At 36.0% G+C, this 19578-nt stretch overlaps 3 protein-coding genes across 3 annotated transcripts; 1 reads left to right on the top strand and 2 right to left on the bottom strand.

Moving 5' to 3' along the window:
• The first annotated feature begins 6 nt into the window (after positions 1 to 6).
• On the top strand, positions 7 to 18210 carry LOC149623754 (cytosolic carboxypeptidase 2-like). Its single transcript, XM_089852976.1, has 19 exons — positions 7 to 148; positions 11592 to 11912; positions 12146 to 12200; positions 12275 to 12495; positions 12563 to 12627; positions 12700 to 12782; positions 12854 to 12942; positions 13010 to 13143; positions 13296 to 13544; positions 13621 to 13738; positions 13813 to 13941; positions 14014 to 14121; positions 14208 to 14377; positions 14561 to 14723; positions 14793 to 15017; positions 15373 to 15461; positions 15889 to 15946; positions 16081 to 16149; positions 16237 to 18210. Exons 2-19 carry the CDS (start codon positions 11787 to 11789, stop codon positions 16252 to 16254), a joined length of 2169 nt encoding a protein of 722 aa, XP_089709102.1. The 5' UTR covers positions 7 to 148; positions 11592 to 11786; the 3' UTR covers positions 16255 to 18210.
• On the bottom strand, positions 366 to 2331 carry LOC149623755 (D-aspartate oxidase-like). Its single transcript, XM_089852975.1, has 9 exons — positions 2016 to 2331; positions 1810 to 1930; positions 1656 to 1732; positions 1514 to 1579; positions 1302 to 1458; positions 1159 to 1217; positions 815 to 932; positions 645 to 746; positions 366 to 578 (listed from the first exon to the last, which is right to left on the bottom strand). Exons 1-9 carry the CDS (start codon positions 2219 to 2221, stop codon positions 465 to 467), a joined length of 1020 nt encoding a protein of 339 aa, XP_089709101.1. The 5' UTR covers positions 2222 to 2331; the 3' UTR covers positions 366 to 464.
• Positions 3718 to 11402, bottom strand: Pi3K68D (phosphatidylinositol-4-phosphate 3-kinase catalytic subunit Pi3K68D). Its single transcript, XM_089852965.1, has 4 exons — positions 11185 to 11402; positions 10885 to 10967; positions 10477 to 10681; positions 3718 to 8572 (listed from the first exon to the last, which is right to left on the bottom strand). Exons 3-4 carry the CDS (start codon positions 10637 to 10639, stop codon positions 3801 to 3803), a joined length of 4935 nt encoding a protein of 1644 aa, XP_089709091.1. The 5' UTR covers positions 10640 to 10681; positions 10885 to 10967; positions 11185 to 11402; the 3' UTR covers positions 3718 to 3800.
• Positions 18211 to 19578: the final 1368 nt, after the last annotated feature.

The following is a 19578-nucleotide window of genomic DNA, read 5'->3' on the forward strand; positions in this document are numbered from 1 at the left end:
GCCTCCGCACCACCGGCACCGGCAGACCACGAGGCAGACTGCCTTTGCTATTTCCCATAACTAAATCTCAAAGCTGTCTGAAACATAGTCTGCTAAAGTCCGCGTTGTTTCGAATTGGATAAGATGTGTTTTTGGAACAGCGAAATGAGTAAGTGATGTTTTAATATTAAATATAGTGTGATTTAAGAAAGATTTCGCTTATATATAAACCATTAATGTTGATATAAGTAATAAGGAGTTACAGTACATTTAATGCTTATTAAAAATATAAGTAAAGTCGCGTCATAAAACACAACCAAGGCTTAGGGTTAAGCCATATCGTAAAAGTGGTATTACGCAATAACTGCGACGATAGGAACTATGCATTGTGCAATGAATCAACTAGTTTATTGCGCATTTTTTATTACATCGTGCAAAATAAGGCCATTGATTTCAATTAAGTCACTGTAGAAGTAAAGATGTCTCTACAGTTTAGAGTGAGTTTCTATGAGGCATTTGTTGAGTAATTGGACAACTGTGCCAGCACAACCCCAAGATATTGTTACTCCAGAACCACCGTGACCATAGTTGTGGATAATCTAAAAAATATATGGAAGCAAATGTGGATTATTTAAATTCATAAAGATATACCCGTGTTTATATACCGGAATGCGTTTCTTAGGGGTTACAATTTCTTCAATTTCCACCCGAGGCCCCTTTTCTCTATAAGGTCTTAGTCCAACAGCAATATCCAATACTTCAGCATTCTGAAATGAATATTTTTCAAAATTGTAATTAGCATTAGTAGTTTCATACACAACAAGTTGATTTTTACCTTCATACTTGGAACCAAATCACAACATCCTTCCATAATAGCTTTTGTATCTTTGGGGTCTACATTCAAGTTCCAGTTATTCATTTGCTTCGTTCCTCCTATCTGAATATAGTCTGCACTTTAGAAAACAACGGGATCCATGTTATAAAAATTTCAAGTGCATTTGCCATGTATTGTAAGAATGTTTTTGAAAATGTCATTATGAGTATGACATCTTTAGTTATTTCGGATTTTCACTTCATGCAACGAAATTTTGCAACTGTAGCGACAATATTCATCCTTATCACCTTCCATGATGACGTTTTCCGAAAAAATATTCATTCAGTAACAATATTTATTCTTACTTTGGCAAAATATGAAAGTTGCCACAATTAACTATATGTTTGATCCAAGGTGCTTTTACCTACAAAGATAAAGTTAGTTAGGACATTTTTTAATCATTAATGAAAATGTGCGTATTTCTTGGACGGAGTTGTATGTGTCATACTCTAATAACTTGCCCTCTAACGGGCATGAGACTTGTATCTGGAACTAAATGATATGAGGCCAATCCAGTGCAATTAACTACTATGTCATAATCTTTCCCAAGTTGGGAAAAGTTTGAAACTTCAGCAACTTTGACTTTGCCTCCATTTTCTTTAAACCTTTTTGCAATAGACTGGATTTAAATACTATTTTAGGCTGTATTACCCTTTTTACCTTTTCAGTAGATAGGGAAGGAACCTTCCACATTGTGCGTATACGCTTGTAAAGAATACCCCCCTTCTGTACTTACAACAAAAAAAAAAAAAGGAAAATATATTCAATTCCACGTGTCTTTGTTTCGACACTAGTTCATTACTTTATCTTAGGAAATAATTTTAGTTCATTTTCATTCATTAATCTCAGCCCAATGACTTGTTTACCACCAGGAAAGTTCTAAATAAAGCCATAATTTATCACTGATTAATAATCATACCAACTTGATTGATTAGAGACAGACGTTTTGGTCTTACTTCTAGAGTTTCATCTGGTTCTAATTCAAAGAATGAAGAAATCAGTCCAACACCGATATTTTTAGCGCAAGGTCTTTGACACAAATCGAGAAAAAAGCTAAATGATTCATCTAACCAATACCTGAAATAACTAATTCCATGAGAAAATATCTCCCAGTGTAGACTAAGGACGTTAATTGACAATATTTATTGAATTTTGAACTTGCTCTAAAAGCGACGGTTCCACTTGTCCAAACAAATACGGCAACCAAAATCCGGCACTGACGTCTCCCGTTGTGTTAGGACTAAGATCTTTAGATATTAAAGTAATTTCAACATTACTTAGATTCTCAATAGCCCTAACTGCTGTCGTTAGACCAATAACACCTCCTCCAACTACGCATATTTTCTTAGTAGGCGAAAGACCAGCCATTTTAATACCAACGATAGAAAATATGAACTATGAGCAAATTCTAGACGTATCTCATCCCAGACTGTAATCAAATTCTTAAGTACATCTACAGTGAATTCGATACATTTACGTACTTGGCTTGATAATACGCAAGGTCCAACTTTAGTTTGAGTAGTTTTTCAAAGATAGCGTTCAATAACCTTGAAATCTTGCCTATCAGATCGAAAAGAAGCCAAAGCGATGCTATTGTTAATTCGTTGCTAAGGCAGCAGAGTTCGGACGAAATTTTTATATCTAAAATCCCTGACTATTCCAGCTTATCCTTGTCAAAATTTATCCAATATCCCTGACCATTTAAAGGTGTTTACCAGAGCCCACTTCATACTTACACCTGGTCCATACTTAGCATTGCTCGAAGCATGGTTTGATATATCTACCCAAATCCCTGACATATGCTTGACCAGTGGCCTGACTTATCCAGGTTATCCAGATCAAGGGTTTTCATTTCTTAATAATCGAGAAGACAGTTTTTACAGAAATAAAAGCTGTATTTTATTGCCCATATAAATGGATTTCATCAACATGTGAATTTCATTAAAAAAAAAAAAAAATAATTAACAGAGAAAACAGAAAAAACAAATTAGGGGTCAATGTATATGTACTATAGAAAAGGTTTTTTCGAAACATTTTAAATTTTAATTAAAAAGTAGAAATACAACATAAACATCTTTCTTAATTTCTCACAAAATAAAGCTTTCTGGGATGGCTACAATTAATATTGAAATTCATTTCATCTTTGATTCGTTTCGATAGAAATATTTTATTTACGCAATACGCTGTCTGTTTATTTATTTATTTATTAAAAATATAAATGGTCCCTTTTTTTTAATATAAATTTAATATTTACGTACAAAATTACTAGGCATTCAAATCACGATTGGAGATATTACTTTTAAAAGTTTAGGATTCTTGAATTAATTTAAAAATTGACTTTTATAATTAAATATATTTTTTTTTCCGATAACTGTACTAGGAAACGCTCGGATATTCGAGAATTTTAGTTAAACAATAGCGCTATATTTATCTATTTATTTATTTTTATAAATTTTAAAAGTGTCTGTCAACACATTCACTACATTCCATTACAAAATATTACCAATTATTAGTAAAATTAATTTGAATATTAAAATTCATCTCTTTTTAAAGCACCCGCAAAAAGGCATTAGGTATACGTACGATTAACATCCGGGGACTACGATTAAGTATTTAATTTAGTTTAATTTATCTAAAAAGCTATTCACGACGACTAAAAAAAACAAAGCATTTCTATTCTTCTCTAAGTTCATCATTTTAAAATATTAAATACAAAATCTATTCTTTTTTTTCTCCGATACAAATGGAAGCGTACGTGTTGGTGAGAAATTCGTGAACTCAATGACGAAACTAGAATCGTTCTGAATATATTAAATTTACCAATTAATTATTCAACTTCCGTATCAAAGTGGGGGGGGGGGGGGTCTAAGGCTGACTCGATATCTCTGAAAATTGACTTATAAGTCAAACATTTCTTTGTCACTCGAAACTGTTCTTACAAAAATACTTAGGGTCTTAAATAGGCATTGTTATCTAGCTTGTACCATTTGATGGTTTCAGTTTTCAGATCTACTTCGTCCAAAGGAATCGAAACCACTCCTAGAAACTCATTTTCCTGTAATCGGTCGTAGCTCCACGCTGATACTTGCAGTACCCTCCTTCTAACAACTTCGTAGGGCAAAGCGTAGACTAACATTTCCATGAATGTTGGATGCGAGTTTTTATTGACAATTTTCGTCTTGCGCTTTGTGTGTTTCTGCGAGTCGGGTAGTAAATAGGTTTTGACGTAAACATCAGGCATGACTCCTTTTGAAAGCCCCAAGTTCTTGGCGTGCATTATCATGATGAACAAACTGTTCTTCTTATAGAGTATCGATAGTTTAACGTGACCTTGAGTGACCCCCGTAGAATCTCTAGTCGAGTCCGGTGAAAGATTTCCATTTTTCGAGTTCCAATTTTGCTCCATGCCTTCTTGATCTCGCAACAACGGATGGAAGAATGTGTAAACTAAAGAACAGTGCGCGATTTCTTCGGCCATTCCCATCAAACTCTGTAGATAAGTAGATAACTCGCTTTTACGTTTTTCCGCCACTTCTCTGATGTTTGAACGAGTTAACATTGATCCGCGAGGAAGAGGTCGAAAACCGGCCAGTGGGAACAGCATGCAAAGTTTCTGATGAAACTCTGTGAATTCTCTAAAAGATCGGAAGACGTACATGGGATCTAAACTATTTTCCCTGATGACTTTCACGACATAAACGTAGTATTTTTCCGGGTCGTATTGTTTCTTCGAGCCAACTACGTCGACGGATAGTATCTTGCCATCAGTTTCTAACGTAAAGACCTTCGGGATGAATGACAACAAGACATCTTCATTGTGATCGCCGGTAAAGCGTAGTAGAGCTATGTTATGGATGAAAAAGTTGAACTGAGTAAACCAAGACTTTAAACTTTCTTCTATCATCTTGGAAAATCTAGCCGTGGCTTCGGCTTCGGATAAGTTTGGCATCAGCATGCGCTCAACGTATATCACCGCGTCGGAGTTAACTCCCGGTATTCCAGATTCCACCATCAATCCGAAAAGGTTTAGGAAAACGCTGCTATTTTTTCGTAGAATATTGAAGGCTTGACAACAAATATCGATGAAGGTTTGAAATCGTTTGGAAGGCTTATCACCACCATTAATGACGTATGCCATATCGGACGTCAAAACGAAAGGGACTCTGTCTCTTTTAATATTTCCAAATTTTTGAGCGTCGCCTAAGAACTTTCCAAAATCAATGTGAAATATGTGACCGGAGGTTTTCACCATAATGTTATCATTATGTCTATCGCAAATACCCAATATGTAAGTGGCTACGCAGTACCCGGCGCACGATAGGGTGAAGTTTTCTACGGCTTGCTGATACTCTAATTCGGACGTGTTGTGCTTTTGAAGCCATTCCGCGATTGGTCTGTCCTTGAAGGAACCAGTCAGGCCGTGTTCCGTATGAATCTTTCTCAAGGTTTCCGCTTCGGTAATCATTTCTACCATACCTTCCTTGTACCCCGTTGCGAAACATCCGAAGGTTATAATTTTTAAATCCAACGATTCCTTCAGCCATAGTTTATCCATAATTCGTATCATTTGGAGTGTTAACATGTCTTGTCGCAAATCGTCGCCGACTTTGAAGATCGCTTGTATGAAATGATTAGGGTCTTCGGAGCTTCGGAATACAATTTTCAACGGGAGGGTGTTAGACGTGAAGTATGTGCAATTTTTGACGTCGATTTTGCACACCTGAAGACTGGGACTCAAGGGTAAACACGTAGGACTATCTTGAAGGATGTTGTGCGTGGTCTCGAGTTCTTGAAACAAAGTATTTAACCTGTACGCTTCTTTGGTGGTTTTAATTTTTTCCGCCACTTCGGATAAACTTCCCAATAGCAATTTTTCTCTTTGTATCAGGCCTCTTAGAGAGCTTCCAATTATAATATTCAGAGCGTTTAAAACCAACTTCATCCTCTGACCAGATACGGGATCCTTGACATTTTGCATCAAAAGCCAGTGTAAATGATGAGCTACTCTGACACTCGTCATAGATCTCTCTAGTAGAAACCAAAGTGTAGGCGAATCTAGCCAGGTTTCAAATTTTAAAGCTTGGACTAACTGCGGAAGATAATCGCATAATTCGTCGCTACCGATACTTCTGATCCATTTCACGGCAATTTTCCTTATTTCAATATCGGGAAAATCTGGCAGTAAAAGTACTAGCGATTCGACGGGACTCATCGGCTTCCATTCTTGAAGTATCCCGTATATTTCGGGTAGGCAAGCCCAATCCCAACCGTGAACCGAACTTAGAAGCTTCGGTAACGCGTGAGAATTTTCTTGTAAATAGTAACGTTTCTCCCAAAGTAATTCCTTTTCTTCTTCAGCCAAAAGTCCGAGAAGATCGCTGCCAATTATATTTAATAGTTTCGTTTGAGTGGCGTTATCCAACATATCCAAAGTACCTCGGACGCTGTTTGAACGCATTTCATTCGTTTGTACTCGAGGAAACTTGACCGTGTGTCCGTATTCCGTTAAATTAACTCGAAGTATCGGATAAGTATTGTTAGTTTGATTGGCGCAGGCTGGACCGCAAACGGACGAAACGTCTTCGGACCAAAGTCCAAGGAGGAAGCTTCCTTGATGTAAAACTTGACAGGGGTCAAACAAAGTCATAGCGGTCCATCCCAGTAAGGTCGATGGTAATTGAGCGTTATCAGGTGGCGAATTATTGTTTCCGTATAGAAAGAAGTATAGGGACGCCTCCCTCGGAATTGTACACATCGGGAAATCAAATTCTATATAATCTTCGAAGACTATTCGCTCGAAAAATACTTTGCTAATTGTCGGTTTAAAATTACTTTGTTCTATAGCCAATTTATTTTTGCCGTGCCTAAGTTCAACCGTGACGTGAAACGAATCGTAAGTGGCCCAAGAAGGGGGTATCTGATGTACCGTTTTAATCTGTATCAAAAGTGTTTCTAGCATTTCCGTGACGTTTTTGTGAGTTTCTTCCGTATGATTTTGAATAGCGGGTGGGCGAGGCACTTGAAAGTTGACGAAAAAGGCGTTGGAAAACAGTATTAGTAAGTCGGCGATTGAAGAAATAAGTTTTCTCAATGAAAGTTCAATGATTTCCATCATTTCAAAAACTAACTCTTCGTTAGAGGCGGTAGGACCCGCCTGAAAGCGGGCGAATTTTAAAAGGGTGAAGTTAAGTTCCTCCAACGCGGTATTTATTTCTAAGGTTTCGATGCAACGAAGACTAGCGCATATAGCTTTAATAGCCTGACAAACGTTATCAGGGTAAATTAAGGGGTGCTTCTTCTTAGCTTGCTCTTTTAATTTATCTATTTCCTTGTGCAAATATTCTAGCAAAATATTAACCTTAGCGCACGTAACCGGCTGTATATCATCTTCATCCAACAATTCGTTTGGATGAAAATTGATATCAATTTTATCATCTCGCGTTGTTCGAGCTAAATCTTGTTTCAAATCTTTAATGTCAACTAGTTTTAATCGAACTGGCTTGTCAAATTTGTGACACAAATGAACGTATTCGTAATCGGCTAGCTCCGAGTCGGCCGAAAAGTATTCCGAAATCCCGTGCACTTGCAAGACGAAATTTTCCATATTGACTTGAGATGTGTCGTCGAATAGGTAACATATTACGTGACTTATGACGTGTTCGATTGATGTACTGACATCGCAAGTGAAGGAGACGGGACGTTCCGAATAACTCGAATCAATCATCAGTTGAATGCTAAGTGGATGATCTCGATTATTTTCCAAAGTTGGACTGATGACGAGGCCGACGTTGGTGTGAATATCATTCGCGGGAAATTCTTTTCTTAGGGATTTGACTTTTTCCGCGAAACTGGTGATTTCTTCGCTACAAGTCACCGAACGATTAACTACAGTTAAGCTTCCTAAACTATATAATGGAACTTCCAACGATGAGTTTTCTATTTCTTGATTAAACGAAGTTTGTCTGATGACAGTTTTAACTTGAGTTTCATCCACTTCCGCTATCGCTCCATCCGTTTCATCTTGGTCTATGGGAGCCTCCGTTTCTACCGTCACTGGAATTTTCCTTTCTTCGGATTTACTCAGGGGATCGAAAAGTTTTAAGATGTCAGTTTCATCTTGATGTAAAAGGCTGGTGCTAAGGTTATCGTTGGCTAAATCGATCAGGTTATTGTCCTCCTTTTTCTTCATGAAATTAATGGCTCTAGAAAGAACCTGGAGATGGTGCGTAGCGTCTGGTTGACTGTTTAAATGTCGCTCCAACTGAGCTAAATCGGGAGCCGAGTGGCTGTGAGGAATGTCCCATCTTGGTGGACCGTAACCCCCCGCGCTTTCTTTGTTCATAATTGAGGCGTAAGTCTGATTCTGATGAAAGTATAATTCGTTATTAAACATTGGAGTAAACACATTCGGCGAGTTAGGCGGAGCTACGAAGTTAGATAATCCGGGAAAGTTATTTCTGGCCACCACGATAGGTCTGGAAGTTGAAGGAATGGGTATTGTAGAAATACTGGAATTTAATCCCAGTTTAGCGAGCGATTCGTTAAGTGTCTTTGGTTTGGTAAGGTACTGAGGACTAGAAAAGCTCATTAGGTCAACGTTTGAATTGCTCTTGAAGGCCGTTTGATTTGGTGGTGGTGGTACCAAAAGTAGATCATCTTTCGCGCTCGGCTGATTGTGATCCTGAACTATTCTCGGTGGCAGTGGTGGTGGTGTAGATGCTGAAAATGTTTTAAGCTTTACTTTTAAAATCAATTTATAACTGTTAGACAAGCGCAGTTGAAGTACGTTTGATTTACCGTTCCAACTAACTTTTCCTTCAATATTACCTTAAAACCTTTCTGAGTCACTGTCTTAAAGCTAATGATAAACTGTACGTAACCTTGATTGATACTTTATACTAATCGAACAGTTCATAAGTATCTCACTGATAAGATTAATTCTGAATTTGCTTAGGAGGAGGAACTAGTGTACCTAATATTTCATATTATTTACGAAGTTTTATAAGATAAGAAAAAGTTAAGATATAATTGCGTGTCAATATTGCCGGGATATTTCTACAAGAAACACATTTAGCATAAGAAAGAGTTATACAAGATATAATTTCATATCAATAATGCCGGGATATTTCTACAAGAAACACGTTCTAAGGGTTTAATCTCGAGATTTTTAGATCCTGAAAATCCTTATTTTCTTCGTCTCTTGTCAGCACGCACAAAGCTACGTTACATAGAGACCTAGCTTTGCGCGTGCTGACAACTGATGCTGGAACAGAGTATATACAGAATAATAATAGGGAGTTGACTATCCTGTATCGTGAAAACAAATTTCCTCACGCACATTCTTTATCCACGGTTTTAACATGGATAAAGAATGCGCGTGCGGAAATTTGTTTTCACTCTATAGGATAGGCAACTCCCTATCTCGGACGACAGCTTATTCTGTATATACTCTGTTACAACATCGGTTGTCAGCACACGTAAAGCTAGGTCTCTATGCAACTTAGCTTTGTGCGTGCTGACAAGACACAAAAAACTTCAGGATCTTCAGGATTTAAAATATCCGCGAGTTTTTTAGCTCGAGTGCACGGTTCTCTAGGCCTTAGTTTCAAATACGTGTAGTAGACTGTATGCAATTTCACACGTATTTGAAACTAAGGCATAGAGGTCCGTGCACTCGAGCTAAAAAACTCGCGGATATTTTAAATCCTGAAAAATCCTGAAGTTTTTGGTCTCTTGACAGCACGTACAAAGCTAGGTTACATAGAGACCTAGCTTTGCGCGTGCTGACAACCGATGTTGTAACAGAGTATATACAGAATAAACTGTCGTTCGAGATAGGGAGTTGCCTATCCTGTAGAGTGAAAACAAATTTCCTCACGCACATTCTTTATCCACGGTTTTAATCTCTAAGCATGGATTAAGAATGCACGTGAGGATATTTGTTTTGGCGCTAGAGGATAGGCAACTCCCTATCTCCGACAGCAGCTTATTCGATATATACTCTGTTCCAGCATCAGTTGTCAGCACGAGCAAAGTTAGGTCTCTATGTAACGTAGCTTTGTCAGTGATGACAAGAGACGATAGCAATACTGATTTTCAGGATTTAAATATCGAGATTTTAGATACTGAAAATTTGTATTTCTTTCGTTTCTTGTCAGCACTGACAAAGCTACGTTACATAAAGACCTAGGTTTGCGCGTGCTAACAACCGAAGCTGGAACAGAGTATATATTGAATAGGAGATAGGGAGTTGTCTATCCTATAGTGTGAACTCGCGATCTTTATCCAAGCTCTAAGTATGATGTCATGCATATTCAAATTGTTACACTAAACTCAATGGCCAATCAGAGCTTAGGCTTTTCTTGAAAGTGAGCGCCATCTAGTGGGATTATAATTTCTTTCATTGGCAGCGCCTATAGGCCCTAAAATATAATATATTTTTTTTTGCTTCTCTAATTTTTGAAGTTAATTTTAATGCAAATTATTTATTTTTAACATACTTTAAATGACGAAATTAATAATTAACCAATTTAACCAATAATTTTATTGAGACCAAAAGTAGCTCTTATCTTATGATGGCAAAAGCAATATCCCATAACCCTAATATAATTAAAAATGCTTACATCTATACATAGTTTGAGAGAAACGAGACTTTAGCTGATATGTTTCAGTATGTTGTTCATGAGAGCTTTGAAATGTTTGAGTTGACCTCCTAACTTGGGAATGATTTAACACCCAAAGCTGATCTTCATTAAGACGCGGTGGTACTGGTGGAGCTGCCATCATTCAAAGTTGTACAACACGTTCAATTTAATCACAGCATGACAACTAGAAAGCATATTTTCTTTTTAAGATCTTAGAAACTTGAGTAACCAATCAGAATTATTTATAAGAAATTTAAACAGTTGGCTAATTCTTATTGTGGTTAACAATCAATGTACTACCTCCTTATAATAGATATCAACTAACTACTCTGCAAAGCTTTCTGACTTGAATTATAGGTTGTTTACAATTTGTACTGAGTAACTCACCTCATGAAGTGGCAGTAAAATTAGTGAACCGGAAATAATCCATTAATTCCATTCAATTTAAATAATGAACAGGGAACGATCATCTATTGATAGAAAATGTACATGTACAATTATTTCAGGGTTGTCAATAACTGGCTCTCAATCTCTAAAGAGAGTGCCAAACCCAAAACAATAATCTTTGATAATCTTAATTCTAAGAATCATAGATTGACATAGAGCCAAGGCTTACGAATGCCCTGATTCTTCGAATTGAGGAAAAAAAGGTACGCAATATTATAACGGAAAAATTGCAAAACTTACCTTATCTTTGCTATAAACATTTCATACTCTAAATATTAATTCCAAGCTGGTTGCGTGTAAAAGGAAATAACTACTATTTTTTATAATTAATAATTAAATAAGAAGTCTAGCCTTTTACAAATTCCGATATTAAAGGGGAGTAAAGTCAGTAAATAAAAAATATTTTTACGTCACACCATTTTAGGAAGTGACGTAAGATTGAAAAGACCAAAAGACCCGCCAATTTCAAAAGTCCGAATGATTCAACGTTGTCATCCATAGAGATTCTTACTTTATGTTCTGTTCCCATCTTACTTGATGTTCCTACCAATATTATATCTCCATGGTTTTGTTTTTTTTTTGCTTATTTACAGCCTTATGCCCATATATGGACATTTCGCTTAGTTTTTCTCTTTGCTTATTTACAGCCCCATGCCCTTATATGGGCATTGTTAGATTTCTGGTGACGATATCTTCTGGTTGCCATGGCGATTTCAAAAAATGCGGGACAGTGAACTACGCTGACCGGTGATAACTGTCAGACGCTTGGTAAATCCCAAGCAAAATAGATTTTGAACAAATTTTACAAATAAACAAAGCTGGATAGAGATGCGAAAGAGAAAATGGCTAAGATTAAAAGAAGTATTAGTGATTTTAGTGAAAAAACTGTTTTAAGTGGTAGAACAACTAACCCATCTGCAGCTGGTGCTGAAGACAAAACAGCTATAAATAGCACTGAACTATTTGTGGTAAGACGGATTGTTATTCATAAATTAACTAAATTATTGTAGGCGTGAAAAAATTTGTCCCTAATTACATTGGAAGAGTTTTCTAAAACAAACATGGCCATCTATCCCAAGACCTAAAAAAAAAAACACTTAGCTTGGGGTTAAAACTGTTCATTCCCCCTTGCAAATTTAATTAGTGGTGATTGTGTTCAAAGCTGAAAAATATAATTTTAGTTTATTTAAAATTATTTTAGAGCTCTTATGAAAGTTTTATGAAAAAACATTTGTTTGGTTTTGAGATTCGAGGAGGTATTAAAAATATTACGGAGTAGCTGGTATTCCTAATCCTGGCCTAATTAATTTTGCCTGTGAATGACATAAAGGGAGGTTAAGAAGAAGTTCAAGTTGTGAAGAGCTACCATCTTGTGGGGAATTAATTAAATCTGTGGTGGCTAGTAGTAAAAAAGGGAGCATAGCTTCCTGTCAAGATGAATCATGCTTAGAGGGCAAGAGTGTTGGCATGATTCAAATGGGGAAACACACCTCTGCTGAAAGAAGAAATAACTTTAGGGAAAGACAGAAAAGTGAAGATCTTAAAGAAAAGGTCAAATATATTCCTTTAATTGACCTTCCACAGTTTTTCTTCAACCGCATACATATAACTTTCTTAGATATGTGAACCGAGAGCCCTCTATGCAGAATGGTCCCAACCTGGACCTCAACATCTACCACGATGGTAATAATACTGATTGGTTACAACTAAAGATCTAAAAATATTGCCCTTTACTTAAAAATTACTTCATTCAAGGCCAATTGAAATGATTGTTATGGAAGAACGAGTGCAACACCATTATTTTCCAAGTGTTGAAAGAGAGCCTTTTCTTCATCCTGGTTTGTTTCTTATCAGGGGTTATTGTTCGATAGAATCTCTAAATAGACCCGCTGCTATCTTATGTTTTTAGCTTTGGGTGTAGATGCAATGCCAGTTCCTGTAGTTAGTCGTACTAGTGGAAGATTAGTATATCATTACAAACCTTCTGGTTCTTCCTCCGTATGTTGATATGGATTTAAGAGGTGCTAGAGTGTTAAATTAATCTTTAATTTACACCTTTATTTAGTTTGTACGCTCATGCGTTGGTGGTAGTAGAGATGGAAAGTTTTTTACACGAGTTGATCCTAAAAATCGAGATGATACTCTATTGGTATTTGAATCTCGGTTTGAGAGTGCCAATCTGGAGAAAGTTGTACAGATGTAAGGATTCCTTAGCCAATTACAAAGTGGCTATATGCGCCCAAATTTTATTTAGGCCCCGTCTATTTAGGCCCGTCCAAAACTTGGGCCTGATTAGAAACACGTGTATAATTAATAGCTATTTGTTTTGACTAATTGAAAGACTTTAATAGATCAAAATACAACTACGAATTATACTTGAGATATGATCTCTATAATTGGAATCAAGCTCAGTGGTTTTATTTTAAAGTTTCAAATACACGTGCGGGGCCTTCTTATCGCTTTTCAATAGTCAATTTAAGTAAGCAAGGTAGCCTCTATCGGAGTGGAATGCAACCTTTACGTTATTCAACTAAAATGGCTGAAGAAGATAGTATTGGCTGGCATAGATCTGGCTCTGATGTTTTGTATTGTAGGAATCAGTAAGTTGATTAGTAATCTTAAAAAAAGTGTGTAATTAATTATAATTAATCATGTTTTTAACTTTTTACTTATTAGATTCATTCAAGAAGATAATGTTCCAAGTTACACACTTTCATTTACAGTAAATTTTCCATATGATAATGATGATGTGTTTTTTGCACATTGTTATCCATACACGTATAGTGATCTTCAAGTACGTTTAAAGGAGTAACTATTTAATTTTAAATTTATTTAATTGTTATTTTATTTTATTAATTTAAAATATAGGACTATTTATTAAGTATGCAGCAAAAAGAAAGCCTTTCCAAAATTTGTCGGCAAAGAATACTTTGTTGGTCATTGGCTGGAAATCTAGTGCCTTTAGTGACTATTACTTCGCCAGAAACCGAAAGAAAGGTATAGACGGGTATCAATTGTGGTTTAGTTTATTTAGTTTAACTTTAATGGGTTTGTAATTATTAAATTCAGAAAAAAGTGGTAATTTTAAGTTCGAGAGTTCATCCGGGAGAAAGTAACTCTAGCTGGGTTATCAAGGGAATATTGGATTTCTTACTCGGGGACAGTCCTTGCGCCAAAGTTCGATAACATCTTTTTAAATTAAAAGTATTCTGTGTTTCCTTCTATCCTTTTAACTTTCTAATTAGCCGGAATATTTTAATTAGTTCCTTCGTTCTTCTTTCATCTTTAAAATTATTCCAATGTTGAACCCTGATGGAGTTATAGTGGGTAATTATCGATGCTCGTTAACGGGAAGGGATCTTAATCGTCAGTATAGGTCTGTTCTCAAAAACGCCTTTCCATCTATATGGTATACCAGACAACTAATTCAAAGGTAGTGATTGATTGTTGAGTAGTTTATTTTGAGGTCACGCACAACACAACAAACTTTTCAACACTGCACCTTTGAATGTTTCTCTGCACCAATTTTGGGGGATGAAAAAGAAACTAAGCAAATAAGAGTTAATTATTTAATTTGTTTTACTTATTACTTGTTTGTTTCTTTGTTTAATTTTAGGCTAAGGGAAACTAGTCAAGTCTTTTTGTATTGTGACATTCATGGTCACAGTCGCAAGCCAAGTGTTTTTCTTTATGGTTGTGAAAATGCAGGTTCTACCTCAAATTTCCATCTCCATGAATGGATCTTTCCATATTTGTTTCAGAAAGCTTCGACAGACAAAGTACTGGTTATTAACTTTTAACTTTTCGGTTTTAATAAATTGGAATAATTATATTTAAAATTTTTAAAGTTTTCTCTTGAAAATTGTTCATCAAAAGTTCAACGGTGTAGGATTGGAACAGGAAGAATTACAATCTGGAAAATGGGAATACCAAACAGTTACACCTTAGAAGCTTCAATGGGTGGTGTGTTATCGGGCTCAAATATCGAGCACTTAACATTCGCGGATTATGAAGCTTGTGGAAGAGAATTCTGCCAAGCATTGTACGAATACCACTGTGCATCTACTACCAAAGTAAAAACATACTTATTAATGTGCTCCATACATATAGGGGCGTTTCTAGTAGAGGGGCGCACTGTGACGGGGCGTTTCTAGTAGAGGGGCGTACTGTGACGGGGCGTTTCTAGTAGAGGAGCGTACTGTGACGGGGCGTTTCTAGTAGAGGAGCGTACTGTGACGGGGCGTTTCTAGTAGAGGGGCGTACTGTGACGGGGCGTGTCTTATAGAGGGGCGTACTGTGACGGGGCGTGTCTTATAGAGGGGCGTACTGTGACGGGGCGTGTCTTATAGAGGGGCGTACTGTGACGGGGCGTGTCTTATATAAAATTTCTTTTGAGTTCTATTAAAAGTTCTTATTTTTTCCTTTTAGCAGATTGGCCAACTTATTGGCGCAATCAAGGTACTAATTCAGGAAAAGGTTATTGGTGGATTAGACGAATTAGAAAGCGGGACTGGAAGGTAATATTTCTCGCTCAGTTCTAGTTATTCCCCTTATAATGTTTTTTAAATGATGAGTGAGTAAAAGGTCTGAACCCACTCTAATGGAGAGCTGAATTGACAAATGCCTTTCCCATAACTGCTCAAAAGTTGTACCTCACTCTTTAAGATATGTTAGATTGAGTGTTTTTCCTTGAGCAGAAATTAATAAATACTAGGAATCATTCCTAACTACATTTTTTGAGACTCTAAAAATGTTGTTTGATCTGTTTCCTTACACTTTCTTAACTACTTTATGGAGAATGCTGCAATTTGTCTTCAGTCTCTCTGGGAGTTTGTTAAGATTACAGTGAATTATCTGATAATTTTGAAGTTTCAAAAGTTAATTGGAAGATTACGTAAAACAAGTTTTAAAGTTAGTTTTTCGTATATATTTTATCTGATACAGTGACTGTGAATTTGATGTGGTTGATCTATCAACTAGTCTTGCAAAGGTTTCAACTAAGGTACTTGTTTGTTTTTCTTTTAATGTGACACTAGATTTGCAAACTTTGAAAAATATGTCACGCATCCATCATGGCAGACAGAGACAGAAATTTTGTGTCAATTATTTGATTTATAATTTTATATTTAATTTAAGACTGCTAGCAAAAGAAAGAGTCGCAAGGAGCCTCGAGCCACGTTAAAATCAGCGAGTGATAGGAAAAATGTAAGATTCATTGAAGGATGCGGAAACAATTTGATTATTGAAGCTTCAGTCATGTATTTTTTTTTTTTTTGGTATTTTTGGTTTTAGAAATCGTGCACACGTTGAAGTCCTCTTGGTTTCGACAATAAAAGAACCATGATTAATACGTGTTTTGCTATAGGTGATGACAACTAAATTGCACTATCGGGAAGCGGGAAATTGCACCTTCCCTTCCCTTCAATGCAATAAATGGATTATTAATTGGGTCAGATTTTTGTATGTTGAATAAAACGCGATATTTCAACAACTACAGGCGCTTCTATTAAAGATGAACTCATCTAATGGTACGTAAAAATGATAAGAATTTAGACCGGTTCTGTGGTTCGTGAAGAACTATCCAAATTTTGCGTAGTGTTGTTGTTTTGTTTTCCAAAGTAAAATCCCCCTCCCCTTGAATATTTGAAAGTGGTTGGTCAGTGGTCAGGGTATGATTACGCTGTTGCAGGGTTGTTCCTTCGACTTTTGGAAAGGTGCTTTCCCCAATAGTAAAATGTGCTGATCCAATGGAAGCTTTTTTCAAAATGTGCCTTTCCCCCCCTGGGGGTAGGAAATTTCCGTCCCCCCCCCAACGAAAGGCTTTTGGCGCCACCTAGTGGCGGAATTTTCGTCCCATAGACGCTAATGTTAAAAATGAAATTTGAAAATGTGCTTTAAACAGGCCAAATGTACTTTCGGTGCTGAAGATCTTAAAATGTGCCGAAAAGGTACAATTGTGCCACTTAGAACAACACTGCGCTGTTGTACTTGCTCAAAATCATAGGAAATTAGGAATTTATACTCCAAATCTTATTTGTCCTCATTTTCGAGGAACACTTAGCCTCTACTACTGTATTTAATACTCCAACGCGTCGGGTCGATACCTAGCAAAATTCGTCTGCTACGTCACGTTTAGCCTAGGCCAAGGTCCAGCGTTGCCAGATAAAAATTACCAAACTATCGTACCAAAGCCAAAAATTATCGTACGCTCTGAGCGCCTCAAAAATAGCGGTAAAACCAATGCGGATGTACCGATTCACCTTGTATTTACACTAAAATCAGTGCAAGGGTACGGAGGGAGATAGATAAATAACGTCTCCAAGCGTTTCTCACATCCAGCCTTGGCCTTAAGTGTATTATTACCAGGCTGGGAAATAGCGCACTTCCTCTGGTCCAAAACCAGTTTATTAATTGCTTGGACTAGTTTTTTAATTCAAGAAGTGGGGGTTACTGGTCCTCGGGACCAGTTTATTAATTGCAAATCTATTGGAGAGCAAAGGCTGGGACCAGTCCGGAGACCAGTAAATGATTTCAGACACTAGGGGGTCACTGGTCCAAAGGACCAGTTTAAAAATTATCCTTATTTCCCAGCCTGATTATTACTATGGGATGAACATGTATCACTCTCTGCTATTTCGCCTATTTCTACACCTAGCGAGACTTTTGTGCCCAGATTAGTTGAATTTCCCGCTAAATTCGAAATTATAGTACAATTATCGTACGCCTCAGCCGAATTATCGAATTTAGCGTACTATATAGTACAGCGTCAAAATTATAGTACGCTTCGAAAAAACTCTTAAAATTATCGCATTGTACTAAAATTATAGTACGTCTGGCAACGCTGCCAAGGTCCGTAAAATCGCAAAGCTCTATTTGAGCCTAGGCTATTAAGTACGCGGAGTGATTTTTTTTTTTTTTTTTTTTTTTGCTCCGTTTATTATGTTGAGCTAGGACCAAAGAAAAAGGTCTTACAGCTCCGAAACTTTGTGAAAATACATGTGTACACTATACATTACATGATATAGGGAATATAATACAAAAGTAATTGAAATTAAACAATATGAAATATAATACAAACAAAAAAAAGAGTGACAGGCTTTTAAAGTTGTGATACAATTTTAGTTATGCATTGCCTCCGGCCAAAAGGGCTTAAGTGTGAGATTATTTTGAAGTATCATTAGAGGATCAGTCATTAGCTAATTGTAAAATTTGTTTTCGACCAATCAAAAGAGGTGGTAATAAAAAGGTCAGCTTCTGTACAACAAACCTTATGCGATTTTTGAAAGCGAGTCATAACATTGATTGCAAAGATTTGAAAAATGCGCCAAGTGAGTCGAAATTATGAAATAGAGTGCTTTCATATGAATGAGTAGTACGTCACACCCCCTCCTAAGTCTTACGACGGCTTTGGCAGCCATATAGAGTGGTACTGAGAGGGGAGGAGTTATGGGGACGTGACGTCAATATTTGTAGCCTAATGGCCTGAGCTGAGATAGGAGGGTGTGACGTCGCAAGAAAGTTCGTAGTAGCATACATTAAAAGAAATTTAAACTTTAATTAAATGACAGAAACACATGTTTCTTATCTTTACTTTTTTTAAATGACAGAAACACATGTTTCTTATCTTTACTTTTTTTAAATGACAGAAACACATGTTTCTTATCTTTACTTTTTTTAAATGACAGAAACACATGTTTCTTATCTTTACTTTTTTTAAATGACAGAAACACATGTTTCTTATCTTTACTTTTTTTAAATTACAGAAGCACATGTTTCTTATCTTTACTTTTTTTAAATTACAGAAACACATGTTTCTTATCTTTACTTTTTAAATGACAGAAACACATGTTTCTTATCTTTACTTTTTTTAAATGACAGAAACACATGTTTCTTATCTTTACTTTTTAAATGACAGAAACACATGTTTCTTATCTTTACTTTTTAAATGACAGAAACACATGTTTCTTATCTTTACTTTTTAAATGACAGAAACACATGTTTCTTATCTTTACTTTTTAAATGACAGAAACACATGTTTCTTATCTTTACTTTTTTTAAATGACAGAAACACATGTTTCTTATCTTTACTTTTTTTAAATTACAGAAACACATGTTTCTTATCTTTACTTTTTAAATGACAGAAACACATGTTTCTTATCTTTACTTTTTTTAAATGACAGAAACACATGTTTCTTATCTTTACTTTTTAAATGACAGAAACACATGTTTCTTATCTTTACTTTTTAAATGACAGAAACACATGTTTCTTATCTTTACTTTTTAAATGACAGAAACACATGTTTCTTATCTTTACTTTTTAAATGACAGAAACACATGTTTCTTATCTTTACTTTTTAAATGACAGAAACACATGTTTCTTATCTTTACTTTTTAAATGACAGAAACACATGTTTCTTATCTTTACTTTTTAAATGACAGAAACACATGTTTCTTATCTTTACTTTTTAAATGACAGAAACACATGTTTCTTATCTTTACTTTTTTTAAATGACAGAAACACATGTTTCTTATCTTTACTTTTTTTAAATTACAGAAACACATGTTTCTTATCTTTACTTTTTAAATGACAGAAACACATGTTTCTTATCTTTACTTTTTTTAAATGACAGAAAC

Source organism: Phalangium opilio, unplaced genomic scaffold, assembly GCF_054372755.1.
Source record: "Phalangium opilio isolate 3A_F unplaced genomic scaffold, DU_Popi_V2 ptg000113l_1, whole genome shotgun sequence".
NCBI lineage: Eukaryota > Metazoa > Arthropoda > Arachnida > Opiliones > Phalangiidae > Phalangium > Phalangium opilio.